Source organism: Taurulus bubalis, assembly GCF_910589615.1.
Source record: "Taurulus bubalis genome assembly, chromosome: 10".
NCBI lineage: Eukaryota > Metazoa > Chordata > Actinopteri > Perciformes > Cottidae > Taurulus > Taurulus bubalis.
The window spans coordinates 4,597,313-4,617,732 of NC_136598.1; the positions used below are offsets into that span (position 1 = coordinate 4,597,313).

A 20,420-nucleotide genomic window follows, 5' to 3' on the forward strand; every position below is an offset into this window, starting at 1 on the left:
AGAGGGAGATTATAGGTGTGTGTGTGTGTCAGAAAGAGGCGTAGCTGACATTTACTTAGCTCATCTCCTCTAGGCTTTTTGTGCCCCACATTCAAAAGAGGGAGAGGAACACACACCCTCTTGCTTTATTAAACTTTTGCCTGCTATCCTCGTAACTCAGTGTCCGTCACTATATGTTTCATTCTACTGATAAAGTAAGCTCTACGTGTGACAGTAAAGTAGGAGATGAAACTGTGAAATATCCCTGTTAATAAAAATATATACAAATGGTTATTTTAGAACAGATATACCATTTATCTATTGTGTATATTGTATATCATTATTGAGTGTGAAATGACCTTCATCAGTATAAAAGATGTTGTTCAAAACCCCCTGCACTGCAGCTCAGTACAAGGACGCTGTCCAGGGAAACACAAAAGGGAATTTTGTACTAAAAGGACTCATTTATTTTGAGTAATTCGGACTGCTGAAGCCCCATGTGAACTTTGGGATACATTTTTGCACACAATGAATAGTGTGGATTTTGTCCCCCATTATTTCCACTGCAACTGAATTCGGAAGTGATATTTTCACAACCAGCATGGACAGGAGGAATGATAACGGCTACATGATAAATGTCTAAATGGTTCTTGGACCTCTCAGCCTAGGAGAAGATCCAGCAGGTTCCTAATAAAAAATTGTAAGCTTTATTTGCAAGAGACTTATTTTAAAGGTCTCTACAGTAAGAGGTTGCCTGTAAACACTAACAGACTGAAACTAAGTAAGAAAGCAAAATGGCGAAAACAGACAGAAACAGAAAAATGAGAAGACAGCATTTTAACTCTGCATGTAAAGAGTATTGTTGCTGATTAGTGTAATATAAATAAACTCCCTCAGGTCTTCCTTTTTCTGAAAGGCAAAAGGACGACTGATGACAAGTAAATATCAGCAGTATACACCACACACATGGGTGTGTGTGTGTGTATAAATAGACCAGAGGTAGGTATTTGGGGTCTAAAGGATAAGTGGAATTCTAATAGATGCCACAGGACGAGCCTACGGAGACACCAAGCTTCTATATTTGATTAGTGTCTTAATCTCTGTCTCTTCTCCTACTTGTAGCTATAGATCAGCACTTTCCAGTATTGGATTCAAAACCTACTGTTCTGTACAAGTGTTTCAGATGCTTTAAATTACAGATAGGAGGTTTTACAAACCATCTTTATTGGCGGAACTGGGCTCTGGTTGTGGCTGCGCAGCGTCCACCAATCACACAGGGACCTATATCAGCGTTTTACACAGCGGCTCCATACTCATAACCAGGTCCATTTCTGCTGAAAATATTGATGTGCATTGGATTAACTCCTGATCTAAACAACTGTTAAATACCCAATGAAATGGCACGCAATCTTTGAGAGTGGCAAGGGGAGTTATTCTTTCTGGCGATAGGGTTAAAAAAACATCTGACCCATTTATTATCTCTGGAATATATAATGCAACACTATTCACTCTTTGTCCACGATACAAGACAGGCAGACAGAGAGGACAATAAATCATTCAACTGTTACTTTAAATTACTTCATAATTTGGCGTTCTCCCTTCCAAATAATCAAGCCACTTAACTACCCTTTCATGGTATGAAATAGCAGACTTTGGGGTCTTCTTTACCTCGGAAATATTAATGGTTTGTAAGAGTGGCATTTAACAATATAATGGGACGCACAACAGTAGTAATCCTGGCCAGTCATAAGCCACAGAACAGCCATTACCCATTGTAAATAAACAGAACATATTCCAACAATGTAATCCATCAAATCACACTACAGGATGTTGTCTTATTAATGATTGCATTCAAATTGACAAAGAAAGAGGTTTATTAAAACAGGTGTATGCAAAAGTAGCAGAAGTAAACCGTGCCATAAACTCCAGCTGATGTGGCCGTGAGAAACATTTCACTTCTCTCTTACAAAAGACAGCGACTATCATTATTATATCGGCCATTAAAAATGCAATAGTTCAACCTCCACTTTACATAGTGCTGGCTCTGTCCTCAGCACAAGGACAACTGTGAGCTGAGGGATATCTGAGAAGTGCTTCACCAAACCCTCCGAGTCCTGAACACAAGCGGTCATCATTCTGGCCTTACATCTGCTCATTTATGAAAACTGCAACTGTGCAATAATTTAGTCTGCCTCCTGTCATAATTCTCTAAGCATCGAACTATACCGTTTTTCAGCTACGGGTTGCTTCTTCTCAGACCTTTGTTTTGTTCAATCGTCAGTTGATTGCTTTAACTGACAATTATTTTCATTATAGGTTCATCTGTTGATGATTTTGATCAACTAATAAATACATTTGCAGTTCAAAGGGATGTTTTCATATTGCTTGTTTTGTCCTGACAACAAGGCAAGAATGACATAAACCAGAGAAAAGCAGCACATCTTCATTTTGAGACTTTGAAATCAGAAATATCATGCTGTAATTTACCTTTTTTAATTTGAGTTAATCTGATAAAGGTTTTCAAATAGGCCTAGTCAATAACATTGAGGACCATTTTGAAATTAAGTGTTTTTAGTAATCTCCTGAGACTTATCTTATATCTAATCTTTTGAGTAGTTTTGCTTTTATAATGACTACAAATCAATTGAATTGATTAATCGTTTCATCTCTACACTGACCAATAAGCTAATGTCACATAATATAATCAGAACGATGTCCTCATTTAGTTTTACGAATAAGACAGACAGAGCTATCATTCTGGGTATATAATGCCTTAGCTCGCACTAAACAACCAATGAAACATTTCACCTCCCTGAAAACAAAGACTCGTCTGTGCAGAAGAGGTTGACCCTTCAACTCGGTGACATTGCTCCATTTGTTTCTGCGGGCCACACCCCTCCTCCTCACTATTCAGCCATTATGACCAGTCTGTCGTTTCTTAAAGGAGATTTGGAAGAGGAGACTCGTGAGGAGTCTTCTTTGCTCTGTAATTTAGGAGGAATGTGTAATATTTACTCAGAATTATCATTTGTTTTCTCCCAGCTGTAGTAATGACGTAGTTTATGAGTTGTTGTTGGTAGCTCTTGGTAATAATAGACTAAGTGCAGGAGGAGAAAGTATCCAAAGATTAGTCTGTGCTGAGATCACAAGACAAAAACACCACTCAACACTCTCACAGTAACATCATGTTCGAGCATGTATACCCTAATCGTGACTGAAGTGTTGCTGGGAATGGAGCTAAACAAATGAGCTATCAGTTTGGGAAAGAAGTGGGTTGTTATCCAGACTAAACCTAACCTCTGTGCTTGTTGTGGTCACTCAAGGCTTCTTCTGGGACTTTTTTAAGAAAACTTAAAGAAAGAAAGAAATTTATTGAAAAAAAGCATATGAATCAAACATGAAAGTGATGCACAACTGTGTGTGCGTGTATTTTTTAATCAGTCCCACACCTCCAAGAAACGTGGAAGCTGATCTAAGAAGAAAGCAATTCTCTATTCACATTCTTTTTCCTCTTCATCTTTTTTCTCTCTTCATTTTTCCCACCTGTGATCACCTCTGCTCTCTTCCTCTCACCTCATTTCATCTTTTTTGCTTCCACCACTCTCCCCCCCCTCCCCCCCTTTACTGTGGTGTTTATGGCCAGTGCTGATTAATGGCAGTTGGTGTTATTCTAATTGCCACCCCTCCGCTCCGTGAGACAGGCATGTAACGCGTGGAGCCAAATTAAATCACTGTTTCCGTCTATCTGCCTGTGACACACACACAAACGCATGAATATTGGCGCACAGCCCAAGACGATATTCCCTGCAGCCCTGCGACTACTCAGACACATGAGACATCTTTTGAGATGTCTCATTTAAAAGATAAGCCATGCCTCATATAGGCTCGCAACAATGAGTGAATCCAGCCTGGTAATTAGTTCTAGAGCACAACAGTGGAGGGTTGTATGGACAGTCGAGAGCTGGCAGATAATGAGGCAAGAAAGACAGAAGATAACATGCAGGAAAGGTCCTCCGCTGGACACCAACAGGCCAACATTTTGTGAAATACACCTGTTTTATGCAGAGTCAGCATCAATTTCATCCCTGTGTGTCCAGGACAGACTTTAGTTCAGGCTGTGCTTAGCCGAGCACAAAGAAAGGAAGTCTGTGGAAACTGGTAGCCAAGTAAAAGAACACATTTAACAAAAATAAAGTTAAAAATTGAAAGATGAGTATGAGTATCTCACTTTGAAATGCGGTTGAAAGCTCTGATAAAGCTAGTGAGTGGACCTTGAGTTGAGATGGTGTTGTCAAAGCTTAATCTCGCTTTATTAAAGAGTTTGTATTTTTTTTCTAAATTTTAAGCTAAGGCACAGAGGCTTTGCCGAATTACTGAGCTCATCAGCCAATGTCTGAAAATGACTGGGACATAAATATATGCAAAAATATCTCACTCGATACATATCTTGATCACATCAATTTATCCTCATCACAAATGTGTGCATTAAAATAATAATTATCAGCCAACATATTGTTCAATATTGGTATCATCCACACATATCCAGTACTGATCAGGCTGTAAGACAAGCCGCTCAAATGCCTGCATGCTGCAGCAGTAATATGAATCATGTTCTGGCTCCACCGAGGCTGGGAAATGATGCTGAGCCTCCTCTCTATAAAATAAACACCAGTCTATTATTGAGTCGATGTCCAGGCCGCAGACACTGACGGGGTGCTCTTACTTCTAGGTGAGGCTGCAGGAAGCTATGGATCAGCCAGACGGCCTCTTTCTAATAGACTGTTTAGGTTTAATATGAGTCTTCACCTCCTCTAATGGACCCGGCTGTCACAGGAAGGACACACGGTGAGGTCTCACTCCAAGTCGTGTGTATTGCCAGTGTAGAGGCATACTGATGGCTTTGGGTCTGTACGCTGTCTGAATGCGAATCGACTTTGTATAGTTCCCTGTACTTTATGAGTGAAGAGGGGCTGTGTGTGTGTGTGTGTGTGTGTGTGTGTGTGTGTGTTTTGTCGCTAGACAGTCACCTTTGCTGTAAAATCTGCTTTATTGGCAACTGAATGATCCATCAAACTGCAGTCTGTTGTCCTTGTGGGGGGGGTGGGGGGGGCAGTTCTCTGTGTGTTAACTCAAGTTTTAGGGGACTTCGAATGAGATGTCTGCTGAGGTGGGACAGATGTTCAGCCAATTGGAGGCATTGGCAACCGTAACCGTGGTTACCAGATGTTCTTATCATCCCAGTCTTACACCTGTCGTTCTTTTACAGTCAGAGAGGGAGAAGAGCCGGGGCTGACTCTGTTTAGCGAAGAGGCCATATGTCCTGTCTGTCTGTCTGTCTGTCTCTCTCTCTCTCTCTCTCTCTCTCTCTCTCTCTCCAGGATCAAGGCACTGAAGCATTTCCTGGCACTTTTAATGGACTTCTATTCAACTTTCCAGTCCTGATCCACTTTTATAGCTCTGCTTTTTCGCTTCTGAAATCCTTGTTCACTTTTCAGAAGTCATTTATGTTTCTCTTTACGCTGTCAGCCGCGCAGCACGATGTCGGCCATTACACATACCCTCTGAGACATGACCGGTATTTGAATATGAATGTTGCTCTCAGAGTGGTTTCTTTTTGAATGTTTCTTGTGCTAATGTAGCGATGTGCTCGTGTGTGTGTGTTTGCATCTGAAGGAGATTTGAGGTTCACAGCACCACCCCACCCCTCCATCCCTGAGCCCATCTGTGCTCTGAATTTGTTGTGGTTTTAGGAGAGATTTAAGGGTCTGGGAAAGTTAAATAGTTTGCCTGGGTGAAATCTGTGTTTGGGCACAAGGGGGTGTTCACAAGGCCACACAAACACTTCCAATCTGGCTCCAGGCTCACACGGCATGGAGTCACAATACTCGATCAGTTTTTATAAAAACAAGTGGAAGAAATGTACAGTTCTTTTTCTGTGTTGAAGTTGGGCACCAAACACGGCTAGGAAATGGACTTTGGGGTGAAATTGTTTTGTTGTTTTCAATGTCGAGAATTCATTTTCAAACCTTTCAAATGACGAGTGTGTTGAAGTGCTGAACCCAAGTGTTGTTGGCCTTCTTCACATTCCTCTTATGAATGAGAGGGCCTCTATTTATGTAACAGTGACAACATTGTACACACACACACACACACACACACAGTCCCACTCTGTACTTGGCATAGCGTTGTCACATACAAAGCTCAGGTGTGACATCATTAAATTAAGGCGCCGTGCTCACACTCTCCACGGCGCTGTGGACAGACTGAGCTACGCCTCTGCAATTAGCACGTGTGTTTCTACAGCACCAGTCCGCTTCGCCCTGTTTTAAGTATTAATATAATCTATTTGCTTCCTCGTTAATTTAAGGTAAAGACAGTTTAAATATCTCCTATCTGTAGCATTAAGCAAATATAAGTAGACATTGCATACTGGGAGTAGGCTATTGAAAATGTAGTCTGTTCAGAGATCAGCCTTGTGATTATTATTTAAAAGTTTTGAATAGGAAATCAAGACAACAAAGAGAAATATTTTTAAATGCTTTTCCCCCAGACTCCCTCTTCTATTATCTAGAATCCACAGCTTCCTCTGTATTTTACAGCTTTGATGGTTTTCTGTAACTTATAAACCGGGGAGTCTCTCTTTCTTTCTTTAATGATGTGCTTGAGCGATGCTAATGAAGAGCTCTTCCTCTCCTCCTCGGTCTCTTCCCCCTCTGTTCCGCTTTTTCTTCTTCTCTCCATCTGCCTGCTTGATCTGTCAGAGAGACTGCAGAAAGAGATTTTTGTACTTCGGTTATGAAACTCCCTCAGGGTGATTCTAAAGGAAAACTCAGATGACTTCCCTCATTTCTGCCGGGCTGGCGATGTGATTGATGGAAGTGTTTAAAAGGCCTTTCTGTTGGGCCGTGCATCTGAGGGCTCACAGTGAGCCGGCAGGAGGGAGTGGAGATGAGAGAAAGGGTGAAAGTCAGTTGTGTGTGTTGTGTACTTACTGTATGTGCCTACAGGTCTTTGTGCCTGCATGTGAAGTGTGGTGTGAAGGAGAGCCCAATGTGACACTCTGCACAGCCACGACTGATTACACTCTGAGCCAACTCTCCTGTGTTGGGACTGGGAGTCACAATAATAACTTCTTCAAATAGAAAGTTTTTTCGCAATAAGGTTTGAAATGAATGAGTCGATGAGCAAATTTGATCATAAATTAATTATCAGACAAGAACATTGGCAATATTCAACATTAATATGGTTTTATTTCCTTACACTTTTAATTCAGTAAAATATGAATTGATTAGCCATCAATTGACTTTACTTTTTTGATCAATTCTCACCTTTTCTGCAGTTTCAACTGCAGCAGAAATACATTTTCAGTGTCAAAGCTCTAAAGCACAATCGAAAATGACATGTGCAATGTATAACTGTGTGCTTTTGAGAATAAACATAATCTACAACAACAACAAAGCAGACAGACAAAAGCTACCAACTTCTGTATCTTGTGAATATTGTGGAGCATTTAGAAGCTGATTAACTTACAAGTTATTCATCTTGCTGTCTGGCTTAAAGTGAAACAAAATCCTACCAATAAGTTGAGACATCCGTCTCTCATGCCTTTATTTGTGGGTTTTGTGGTTGTACAGTAGTTTAATGTACAATGTGCAGTTCTGACAACAAGTAGCTATAAAACAATGTTACTGCAATCAGGTCTCTGTCTCGTTTGCACTGTGCACAAGTATGCACAATCAAGCATGCGGTGCAATTCACATCCCGCTGTTGGTCTCACGCTATTTCACTGATCAATGGTGGTAACGCACCAACAGAGGCAGGAAAGAAGATGAAAGGCTGATTTTAAACTAATAAATACAATTAGGCCTTGTAGATGCATTCAACATGTTTCTCAGACCTCAAGGATACACACAATGTGCTTTGGGGACTGAAACTGAATGTAGACGTAACATTTGTCTTTCTTTCAGCTTACTTTCACATTTTTTCTTCCTCCACTGCTCTGCACTGGAAGGCAAATCATTTTAGTTCTTGACATCTGCTGCCTTTACTCCTGTCGACGTCTCTTTTGGCAGCAATAGCTCTATTTTATTCGGGTTCTGCTCTCTCATACAGTAGCCCTTCCTGCATTCCTCCGTTGTTCTCCTATGCCAACCCCTAATCTCATCACTCATTTTGTTCCCTCCCGTATTACGATGCTTGATCCTTGCCATCTTGTCTTCATCCCCCGATCCCACATTCTTCATCCCCATCCATCCTTTCTATCCCTCACTCATTCACCCGTCCCTCTTTTCATCCTCTAAGCCGGCGCAGAAGCTGCATCCAGGTGTTTGATGTGTCGATCGGGTTAGCCAGTGGGTTAGATTGTCCGATAATCGAGACTTAGCCTCCACTTCCCATTCTGTCAAGGCTGTCTCTGCAAGCTGTGACACACATGCAGTCGCAAAGATTGGTCGCAGTCAAATGGTCAAGAGGAATGTAGCTGGAAAGGGGCTTTTGTGACCCCAGTGCCTTGTGAAGGACGGACAGGCAGACAATTAAACTGCTCAGTAATTGTCACAGCAATAACCCAGGCAGACAAACGTCTTCTTGTTCTATTTACGACCTTCGAACTCTGTTTATGACTCCCGCTTTCTGCATGGTAACCGCAGGATGAAGGCATGTCAACTGTGATTGTCTTCGGACAAGAGAGAGGAATGTGTCAGGAGGATCCATGGTGATTTTGGACTGAACATCGCCATGGAAGCAGAGAGGGACTTTGGGAAATGGAAAATTGGAAGCATTTGGGTGTCATTGGAGGAGATGGGGGGGAAGTGTGACGGAGCTCGCAGATGAAAAGCTTCAATAACACTGAAAGGAAATCGGAATAGATGAGTTGTTTTCATCTGTAGAGAAGAAGCAGAGTTATCTGGGCTCTTGGAAGTAATTTCGCAGAGCAGAATGGGATGTAGACAGAGAGAGAGAGGACAGGAAAGATGGCTAAATAGGGACAGTGTGTGAGCACTTGGGACATAGGGTTCATCTACGGGTCTCTGTCATATGACCTCAATCATCTTATTAAGCGGCAGGAAATTAAAACCCTTTCTCTTCTGCAGTCTAAACTGGCTCATTCTCTTTTCTTAATCCTGCGGACTAGTTAGACTTTCTACAAACCAGGTCTGATATGAGCTACTCTATATAAATGCTGCAGATCAGTGGCATGTCAGCAGAATATTATCTGACATTTGTACTTTGAACTTTTTGAACTTTGTGACCTTGGACTGGCTTGTCTTCCCTGTTTGGCACTGAGCCAGCGGAGGGAGGCATTATTTGCTCGGAAATGCCGGTGGGGATGTGAGAAAAGATTTAGTTGGTGTTATCTGTAGAGTAAAATGGATCGAGGTAAGGATACAGTTTCTCTGGCTCAGCTCTATCCCACAGCGGCGTATAAGCGTGAGCTTGTGTGCGTTTGTTTGGCTGTGCACTTTTTCTTTCTTCCTCTCTGGTTATCTGTGATTCATCTACTTTGGCAACAAAGAAAGGACAATCCGGTTACTGCCGCTGTAACCTGATATGTTTGCCACTTTCCAAATATACTGTGAGTGCACTAAATGCATATCAGTTGTTCCTTTCTTTTCTAAACCAATGGGCACTACTTTACAAGATGAATATTCTGTATCAATAATGTTATAATGTATTTGTATGTTGTCTCTCTCAGAAGAACTCCTTTTAACCTGATTATTGACCATCAGGTTTTCATTACACCTCTACTGGCCTTAAATGATCAGTTGGTCTTTAATTCTACACCTCATCCATACATTAGAATATGGCCTCAGCATTAAAAGGGCTGCAACTACCAAGTATTGATATTGACTTACTGATTCATTGTTTAGTCTATACAATAAAAAGACTAATAGCCAAACATAATTCATTTACCATTACATCAAATATATAAAGGCAGCAAATTCTCATATTTGAGAATCTGTAACCAGAGAATGTTTTCCATGTTGTCTGTAAATGTATTAAATGCATTTTTTTTTTGTTTTAATTAATATACTGCTTAAACATGCTCAGCTTAAAAAGAAAAAAAAAACACTCATCAATGTGAAGGTCAGAATATATTTGGTAACACGTCTGATAGTGTTTTAGAGCGAACAGATTTTATCTGCAGCCCAATAACTCTTCTTCTGTCTCCCTCTGCTCTCAGGCTGCTGCTGACTTTGCCAAAGCCCACCTGCCTGAGGCGCTCCGCCAGCAGCTACTGACCTACGAACGGGAGAGAGAGCGAGACAGAGAAAAAGACAAGGAGAAAGATGAAAAAAAGGAGAGGGGCGGCCTGTCCTATCCTTCCATCCTGGAGCAGCAGATTTTGACTTTGGACAGAGAAATGCTGGACAAGCTCTCTGCCACTTATAATGAAGCAGGTGTGTGTGTGTGTGTGTGTGTGTGTGTGTGACCCGATGACAATGATATACTCAAACGTATCCACATGCATAAGTGCGTGCAAGTTCTTGCATGTATGACAATTTGGGGATATTTGTCGACAGTGGTTTTGTTTGTCTAGATGCTACGGCACTGGTTCATTAATTAGTAGTGACCTAAATGTTTGCATGCAGTATATCAGCTGTGTGGCCACAATAGAGGGAAGAGGCCACATACAGATGGATTTTAACCACAAGTGATGCTCATTACTGGGGACCCATTAATAAAAGCGGCAGTTAGTGCAGAGCGATGTTTTTAAATGTGCCCTATAAAGCTGCACCCAAGCTATTATTTTCTACTCCACTGTTTCACTTGACTATTGTTGAATAGTGACTGTCAGCACCCCAGGCTGTGCTTATTCAGCTGTTTAAATACAAGCTGATCTTCACAAGGCTTGTAGTAATTATCTCTGGAGAGAGGCAGAGAGAGGGAGTTGATGAATGGAAAGCGGTAGGAGAAGGGTCAAAGGTAAGGAGGACATTTTGCTGAAGAGCTATACAGTAGAGAAGGACGAGCGACGAGCAAGAGACAAACTGAGGAGTGGACGAGGAGGAAGATGGGAAAGGGACAAACAGAAAGCGGGCGTTCAAAGGGTGATGAGGATGAGAACATGGACACAAAAGGGGATGAAAAGGTCTGATCTGAATGAACAAAAAGGTCCAGAGCAGAGTTACAGTGCAATTTAGAGACATTTAGGCTGCACTCATTAACATATTTGTTGATTCCATAACGGCCTTGTTTTTAAGATTATGACCGTAGGTTGTATATGAGAATAGATTATGCCCAAGATAAAACCTGTTTATTGTCGGCCTTGTAAACATCACAGTCATCAACAGTAAGGTAGTGGCAACAGATTAATGAGTTGCATGTGCTTTCTCCTCCATGAGGGGTTTCCTAGTTTTAGCTTCAAGGTTTTGCCCATCACATGCACCTTAGTTAATAGTAACAACGTTATACTCGGAAAGTTAATCGCTTCGATTCTTTGAACACAGCACCGCAACTAAAAACAATGAACAGTGTAACCAGACAACCTCTACAGACAGTCAGGGATTGAATTTGCTGCAGTATTTGTCCAATCTTTCTTGTCAGCGGCTCAGAGGGGGATCTGCTGATCAGGTAATTGTTGTGCAGAAAATTACTTGAGTATAAATAAATAAATACATTTCTTCATTTATGTATGCCTGTATTTCTGTGTTCTTATATGCAAATGAGCTGGGGCGGTCCGAACCTCATTGTTTAACAGGATTGGTCAAGTAGGGGAGCAAGTCAGAAGCAACCGATCCCTAGGACATGGCCCCTGGAGACGAAGTCAAAAGGACACTATGCGGTATTTTGTGAGGCTGTGAATAATTGCATAGGAGGGGTGCAGTTTGATTTTATTAAGTGTGAAGAGAGGGGATATGAGCCCTTTTTACTGTAATTGGTCTCCTTATAGCATGCCATGCTTTATCAATTAATTAATGTTTTTTTTATTTTTGTATATGTAATATACACTCACCTAAAGGATTAATAGGAACACCATACTAATACTGTGTTTGACCCCCTTTCGCCTTCAGAACTGCCTTAATTCTACGTGGCATTGATTCAACAAGGTGCTGAAAGCATTCTTTAGAAATGTTGGCCCATATTGATAGGATAGCATCTTGCAGTTGATGGAGATTTGTGGGATGCACATCCAGGGCACAAAGCTCCCGTTCCACCACATCCCAAAGATGCTCTATTGGGTTGAGATCTGGTGACATTTTTCCAGTCTTCAACTGTCCAATGTTGGTGAGCTCTTGCAAATTGTAGCCTCTTGTTCCTATTTGTAGTGGAGATGAGTGGTACCCGGTGGGGTCTTCTGCTGTTGTAGCCCATCCGCCTCAAGGTTGTGTGTGTTGTGGCTTCACAAATGCTTTGCTGCATACCTCGGTTGTAACGAGTGGCTATTTCAGTCAAAGTTGCTCTTCTATCAGCTTGAATCAGTCGGCCCATTCTCCTCTGACCTCTAGCATCAACAAGGCATTTTCGCCCACAGGACTGCCGCATACTGGATGTTTTTCCCTTTTCACACCATTCTTTGTAAACCCTAGAAATGGTTGTGCGTGAAAATCCCAGTAACTGAGCAGATTGTGAAATACTCAGACCGGCCCGTCTGGCACCAACAACCATGCCACGCTCAAAATTGATTAAATCGCCTTTCTTTCACATTCTGACATTCAGTTTGGAGTTCAGGAGATTGTCTTGACCAGGACCACACCCCGAAATGCATTGAAGCAACTGCCATGTGATTGGTTGATTAGATAATTGCATTAATGAGAAATTGAACAGGTGTTCCTAATAATCCTTTAGATGAGTGTGTGTGTGTGTGTATATATATATATATATATATATATATATATATATATATATATATATATATATATATATATATATATATATATATTATTAATATGTCATTATTAATTGTAATTAACAATGAATTAATGTTTTTTAATGTATTTTTATATATATACTTATATATATTTTATATAATTGCAAAGTAAAAAGACACCGCTGTAGTTCAAAGTAGAAGTTCAATTAAAATCTTAAGTTATGAATCTTAACCTTTCTCTCCGTCAAACTGATGTAACGTTACAGTGAATAAATACTAAACTAATAAAGATTGCTCGTTAGATCCTCAAAACTGAATTATATCATGTTTAACCGCTACGGAGAAATCGGAGCCAGCGGATCATTTAAAAAAATCCTGCCGAGATCCGGCTGCTGTCGGCGGGCAGCAGAGCGCTGACGGCTCACCGGTCCCTCGACCAGGACCTCAACTCGTCAGCGTATCTTTTTAAGTAGGCTGATTCTTAACTAGCCGACCACCGACTTGATGCTTAAACAACTAACTTCTCGCTGTAGACATCTTAACGCTGATTGGTCAAGACTCGAGACATCAAAGATCTTCTATTACGAAGATCACAACATCAGATTTTCTTCGTGTCTCACTCCAATAACAGAAACGCTGGCCGGCCAGTTCACATATTTTGATTTCAAAACAGCGAATTTCGCCGAAAAGTGACAAGTTTGCAGGTATACAAAATGGGGGACAAATACTTGATGCTGCGCCGGACGCCGGACAGGGCATTGAAAATCCGGACTTCTGCTAATGGTTAGCTGAGCTTGCCAACTTCAACAACATGTGCAAGGCAAAAGTAGTTGAGCATAACATACCAGGTGCGATAACACTCCTGTGACCAATCATGCTTTAGACAGAGGTTCGGACCGCCCCAGCTCATTTGCAAACAAGGACATATAAATACAGGCATAAATAAATGAAGAAATACGTGTGGACACATTAATACAGGCATAAATAAATGAAGAAATACGTGTGGACACATTAATACAGGCATAAATAAATGAAGAAATACAGAAATGTAGAAATAGATTAATTTAATGTCATGTTTAGTTATAACTTATATATTCCTGTATTTATGTATACATGTATTTATTTATTTATTCCTGTATTTATTTATTTATACATTTATTTATTTATTCCTGTATTTATTCATGCATTTATTTATTTATACTTAAGTCATTTTCTGTCCTCCATATGTATCTGATTCAACAATCGCATCATTTAGGGTGCACAGCTCCCTGCTTTCTGTCGCAATCAGAGCCTAAATTAAGCTGGCAGGGGAGGGATAGAGAGGGGAAATAGAAGGACTCGCTCTCAATTCAGTGCCCAGTCCCCAGGACAGCAGCGTATCAGATTTATCGCCCTGTTCATTCATCCCTCTGTTGTTTATCAACCAACAAAAGCGCTTGAAAGAATGATAAGAGAGATGGGACTTTGATGGAATGTCCAGGAGCTTAGTCTCCGTAATGCGGTGTAGTTTTCTGTTAGCGCTAACCTTTATATAGCAGTGTGGCATGTCTCTCGGCACACGTTTGAACCCACGCAAGCACACCATAGTGTCCAGTCGTGCATTAGTCCAATACTCAGTGGTTACTGTTACAAGCAGCAATATAGCACAATAGGAATGGTTAAGATGGTAGGATTTTCATCATCTGTCGTCTGCAAGATACAAATATACAGAATGTGGAAAAATACAAAATGTTTTTTTACACACCAGGAATCAAACATACTGTCTACTGTATTTATTCACTAAATTATATTAATCATGTTTGATGGACAGGTGAGATAAAAGAGAATGAGCCCTCTTCACACATACAGCAATCAACATGAACACACACATTGCATCATTTTAGTGTCTTTTCTTTTTAGCAACTGTTGGTGTTTTTTCAACCCAACGTTTACTGCGAGTGTGGATATCATTAATTGAGGCGGCTTGCTGTTGTTTATTTGTGCGTTGATCTCCGTCTGGGGTTCGCTCACTCAGTGCTGTGTGTTTAAAAAATAAGATCCAGTGAGGCGTTTTTGAAAGCGGGTGTGTTGAAATAGAAAACAGATATAAAGGATTAAAAATGGATCAAACTTTACATGGTTGATAGTGCCTTGAGTATATTTTGGGTCAAAAGTGAACTGGGAAATGTGTAGCCTGGGGGACATGAACATAATATTGATTAAACATTTGACACAGAGTTGACAGACTCTGGCATCTGACATGACACTTACTGTTATATAACAACACCGCTCATCATTGCAGTGTCTTTTTGCAGCAGACTTTTAAATGTCTGATGCCTCAGCTTCCTGAACGAGACTCACTTGAAAGCGGTTCTTGCTCACTGCAGGACCATTAAATGGTGAAGTTTTTCATTGTAATGAATTATCTATCATCTCCAGCCTTTGCAAGTTTGATGTTGTGGTCTGACTGTCTATATTTTTGTGTTATAAGTTTTTTTTTTAAATTTGTAAGGACACAGGTGTTGGTGTTATTTTGTTTCAGCACCCAGTTGGTTGTGTGAATAGGAAGGAGATTGATTATCTTAAAGGGGAACTCTACTGACTTCCAGGCCTTGGGGGACTATTGATTACATGAAAAAAGTTGTAAAGCACAGTGGGCAGCGTTGGTTGTTGGCAAGTTTCTGGGGTCCATCCATCCATCCATTATCAGCCGCTTATCCGGGGTCGGGTCGCGGTGGCAGCAGGTCCAGCAGGCCGACCCAGGCCTCCCTCTCACCCGCAACACTTTCCAGCTCATTCTGGGGGATCCCGAGGCGTTCCAAGGCCAGCCGGGAGATATAATCCCTCCAGCGTGTCCTCGGTCTTCCCCGGGGTCTCCTACCAGTTGGACGTGCCTGGAAAACCTCTAATGGGAGGCGTCCAGGAGGCGTCCTGACTAGATGCCCGGACCACCTCAGCTGATTCCTTTCGACACGAAGGAGCAGTGACTCGGCTCCGAGCTCCCTCCTGATGTCCGAGCTCCTTACCCTATCTCTAAGGGTGAGCCCGGCCACCCTACGGAGGAAGCTCATTTCGGCTGCTTGTATTCGAGATCTCGTTCTTTCGGTCACGACCCAGAGTTCGTGACCATAGGTGAGGGTTGGAACATAGACCGACCAGTAAATGGAGAGCTTCGCCTTCCGGCTCAGCTCCCTCTTCACCAGGACGGACCAGTACAGCGCCTGTTTTATTGCTGCAGCCGCACCGATCCGTCTGTCGATCTCCCGCTCCACCTTACCCTCACTCGTGAACAAGACCCCGAGATACTTGAACTCCTTCGCTTGGGGTAGGCAGTTTGTCCCCACCTGGAGGGAGCAATCCACCGGTTTCCAGCAGAGCACCATGGCCTCAGATTTGGAGGCGCTAACTCTCATCCCTGCCGCTTCACACTCGGCTGCAAAACGCCCCAGTGAATGCTGGAGGTCACGGTCCGAGGAGGCAAACAGGACCACATCATCCGCGAACAGCAGAGAGGCGATCCCGAGACTCCCGAACCGGATCCTCTCCGCCCCCTGGCTGCGCCTAGATATCCTGTCCATGAAAGTCACGAAAAGGACCGGTGATAAAGGGCAGCCCTGGCGGAGGCCAACACCCCCCGGGAACGTGTCTGACTTACTACCGAGGATACGAACACAGCTCCTACTGCAGGCGTACAAAGACCGGATAGCCCGTGCCAACGGGTCCGGCACCCCATACTCCCGCAGCACCCCCCACAAAAACCCCCGAGGGACCCGGTCGAAAGCCTTCTCCAAGTCCACAAAGCACATGTAGACTGGTTGGGCAAACTCCCAGGACCCCTCCAGTAGTCTTGCAAGGGTAAAGAGCTGGTCCACTGTTCTACGACCGGGACGGAATCCGCACTGCTCGTCTTGAATCTGAGGTTCGACAGGTGCGTGTTTCTGGGGTGTGCCGTTAAAAAAGAAGTGAGCCCCATAGCCGCTACTAGCATAACGCACCTGAATCCCTCACTGAACTGTCAGTTGCCGGGATGAATTATGGGCAATGTCACACCAAGTTTTGACAATCTCTGGCTTGACAACTTTGATCTTTTTTTTTTTTAACTATCCATCAGGAGTTCAACAATGTTACAGGAGTGCAATACTAAATAGTCTGATTACTCTTTTAAACCGCTTCCTGACCCACAAGGTTGCTTTAACTTTTGTGCATAATTAGAGGAGATACTTAGATCCATAGGCCTGTCACATCACATGCTTTTCCCAGATTTGACCACAATGCCACTGCAATTTATGAAAAGAATAAAAAGGAACCAATGTGTATCATAAGAATTGTGAAAGGAACAAGAAGCACTGGATGAATAATTGGTTCAAGTGTACACAGGAGCCCAAAGCAAAATCTCACTTCTCGCTTCAAAAAGGCTGAGGCCAGCCCAGAGGCAGCTAGTTATTTAGGGTAGAAAGGAAAGAATGGAAAAATAATTATACATAGAAAGCAGAGATTGTCAAAGATTCAGTGACATTTAGTATGCAAATTCAGAGCGCTACACAAACTTTATAAAGCAGTTTAAAATATTTTTTGCTGTGCAAAATGCTAAAAATAGGATCGCTATAAATGTTAACAATCCAGGGAGGTCAGGTAAGACAGGATGACTTTTAGGGGAAACATGTAGTTGTGGGTGGGCAGGTACAGTGTTTTTTAGAAAGGCCTTGAGACAATGAGCCGGGTGAACAGGGTGGTGGCAGTCCTGCCCTCTCGTTATTCACCTAAATGCCAAGCAGCTCTGGTGCTCTGGACACTTGTACTTTTCAGAGTTTTTTGCTAACTCTGAAAGAGTAAATCAGTGCAAATTGAATACAAATTGTAGTCGGGCTGAGAAGTGAATCTTATTGGAGTGTTGAAGGTGTGCCTGGCCAAGCTAAGCCAATAATTAGCATGAGCACAAGGTGCATGCAGGCCATGGTGCCATTTTAATAGGGAATGCTGAACGTGTGCTTGGCATGGCTGGGCTAGTTGGGGAAGGGTGTGCAAGCAAGGCACCTCAGTCTATTATCTCTATTGCCATGGGAACTAGATAAGGATAATTAGCTGGACAGCATGGCACAGTGCAGCGGCAGCTATAGGCACGTGCAGCAGGATTAGGGAGGCATGCAATGATGTAACTAATAGAAATGGATTTTTTGCAAACTGTGTTAAAGATTTAGTAAGTCATTTACAATTAAGTGGCATCAATATTCACTTCATTCATCTAAGCCTTGCTTCCAGCTGGTGCTCTTTATCATAGTTATTTTCTGTCTCCTTCTTTTTTTCCCTGTTTATCACTTTTTTCTCACCCAAAGCTATAAATGAGAATAATAAAATCATTGTCCTGCTGAGAAGTAAACTCTTTTCTCTTTTTTCCTAATTTCTCCCCTTCTCTCCTCACTCTCCACACCCTTCTCAACTCGTACTCTTTATTTTCATCCCCTCATTCCTCATTTCTCCCAGGTCAGGGGTAGCACAGAGTAACTGTGGGAGGACCATTCATGAGAGAGATGGATTTATTTATTTCAGCTTAACACCAACCGCCTGTGACATATACTGTCCAGACAGTCAACATCACACCGAGATGTGGACATTTAAAGGGATTAGGGAAGTCTCTAAATTTAGTAGGTCATCCACATTCTTGCGATGGCATTTAAACCAACTTTGTGTGAGTCTTACCTCTACCTCTGGGTCATTTCTTACCGTCTCCCTCCCTCTCTCTCTCTCTGTCCGGGTGGTCCAAACCAGAAAGACCCGCTACTTTCTCTCTGTCTCTCTCTCTCTCTCTCTCTCTCTCTCTCCCCCCTCTAGTTTTGTCTTTTCTCTGTGTGAGCAGATGGCCAAACAGGCAGATCTGTTCTTTCTCGACAGGACTTTGGATCTCACACAATAGGCCTCAGATTCTGAGTCCAGACTCTGTTCTGCATGACTGGGAAGCCAAACAAAGAGAGGAAGGAGGAGAAGAAATGAAAGCGTTTACTGAGCGTTGCACAAGGAAGAAAAGTTACTTCAAAGAGTTTTTGCAATGTTTGCATATGATTCATGTGTTTCATTATAGTGCAGGAGGGAAGGAGGCAATTGTTCTTCCCAGATTACAGATTTGTTAATTAAAGTTGCTATATTTAGGATTGGGTGATGATATGACAATACATACCGTGAGTTGAATTTGATTTATTTGGGCCATCACGGCTCTAGGAATGGCCATATCGGTGTGTCAGATGGTCCACCACTTTAGTCTAAACTGAAATATCTCAACAATTACTCGATGGATTGCACAGACAATGTTGTACAGACATGTATGCACCTCAGAGGATGAACCCTACTGAGTTGGTGATCCCCCGACCCGTTCCTCTAGCACCACAATGAGGTTAACCTTTGATGTTTTGAGTGAAATCTCTCGACAACTATTAGATGGACTGTCTTAAAATTTGGTTCATTTATGTCCCCCTCAGGATGAATTGTAATAACTTTGGTGACCCCCTGATGTTTCCTCTGGTGCATCATCTGATCAATTTAAATTGGCCGCTCCTTTGGTTTATGACCAAATACCTGCAAAACTGAAGACATCCGCCTTAGCGGCCCTCTAATTAGCAAATGTTAGCATGCTAACCTAACACAGCATGTTAGCATTGGCATTATGAGCTGTTAGCATGTTGACGCTAGCATTTAGCCCCTCAGTGGTCTAAGCCCACATTGCCATTGGCCTAGTGTTGTTGTCAGGTATTTGATTTGCTGGATGCCAAAAACCTATATTATTGTGTTGTTATTTTGTCCATGAATAGTTTCTATATTATACTTTCTATAAATTAAACCTGTTTCAATATTGGCAGAAATTTACAAATGGGCCACATCTAATTCTGATCTCATCTACTTCCTTCACCTGCTCCATCTTTCAGGTACTACGTGTCTGGTGGCCCTGCTGTCTGATAAGGAGTTGACGGTGGCCAACGTTGGAGACTCACGTGGAGTTCTTTGCGATAAAGACGGCAACGCCATTCCTCTTTCGCATGACCACAAACCTTACCAGCTCAAAGAACGCAAGAGGATCAAGAAAGCTGGTGAGAAAACGGCTGCAGTCCAGACCGGGAGATGTTTCTCAACTGATTCTGAGCCGGCAGAACAAGGCTTTAGTTAAAACTTGAGGGAACTTCAAAACTCAAATTCTTGTCATGAAAGTGTGGAAAAAAAGGTCTTTTTATGATCAAAGCAAAGCACCATTATCCCTTTTTCCACATCTTGTGTCTCCGTGCTCAGACTGACATCAAACCCTAGAGACTGATAACACAATCTGCTTCTAAAGCAGCACGTTATCAAATGCCGCCAGACAGTGTTTAAGGTGTATTTGAACGCATAATTCTCCCTCCTTCCCTCTCTGCATAGTCTCTATGCTGAGTTTGAAGGCAGGTTTCCAGATTAGTGACTGAGTGTGGCCCCTGTCAGGAAAGCCCACCATCTCCATCTAATGGTCTGATGGGGTACTAAAAAACTCAGATTTAGTCGACATCATGTTGCTGTTTACTTATTCATGTAACATGCTTGCAATTATGATACTACAGATTATGTCATACTGTGTTCACTTTGGTGAGATGGGACATTTAATGTTTTAATCATTGAGTCTCATAGACAGGACCCA

At 42.1% G+C, this 20,420-nt stretch overlaps 1 protein-coding gene across 2 annotated transcripts in view; it reads left to right on the forward strand.

Annotated features, from left to right (window-relative positions):
• Positions 1-20,420, forward strand: part of ppm1lb (protein phosphatase, Mg2+/Mn2+ dependent, 1Lb) — a gene marked incomplete at its 5' end in the record, with an annotated part of 42,133 nt that overhangs the window by 18,460 nt on the left and 3,253 nt on the right. For both annotated transcript variants that reach the window (XM_079224828.1, XM_079224829.1), the window contains 2 exons: positions 10,163-10,379; positions 19,684-19,845. In XM_079224828.1, coding sequence (XP_079080954.1) covers positions 10,163-10,379; positions 19,684-19,845 — 379 coding nt within the window. The remainder of the gene's footprint in view (positions 1-10,162; positions 10,380-19,683; positions 19,846-20,420) is intronic.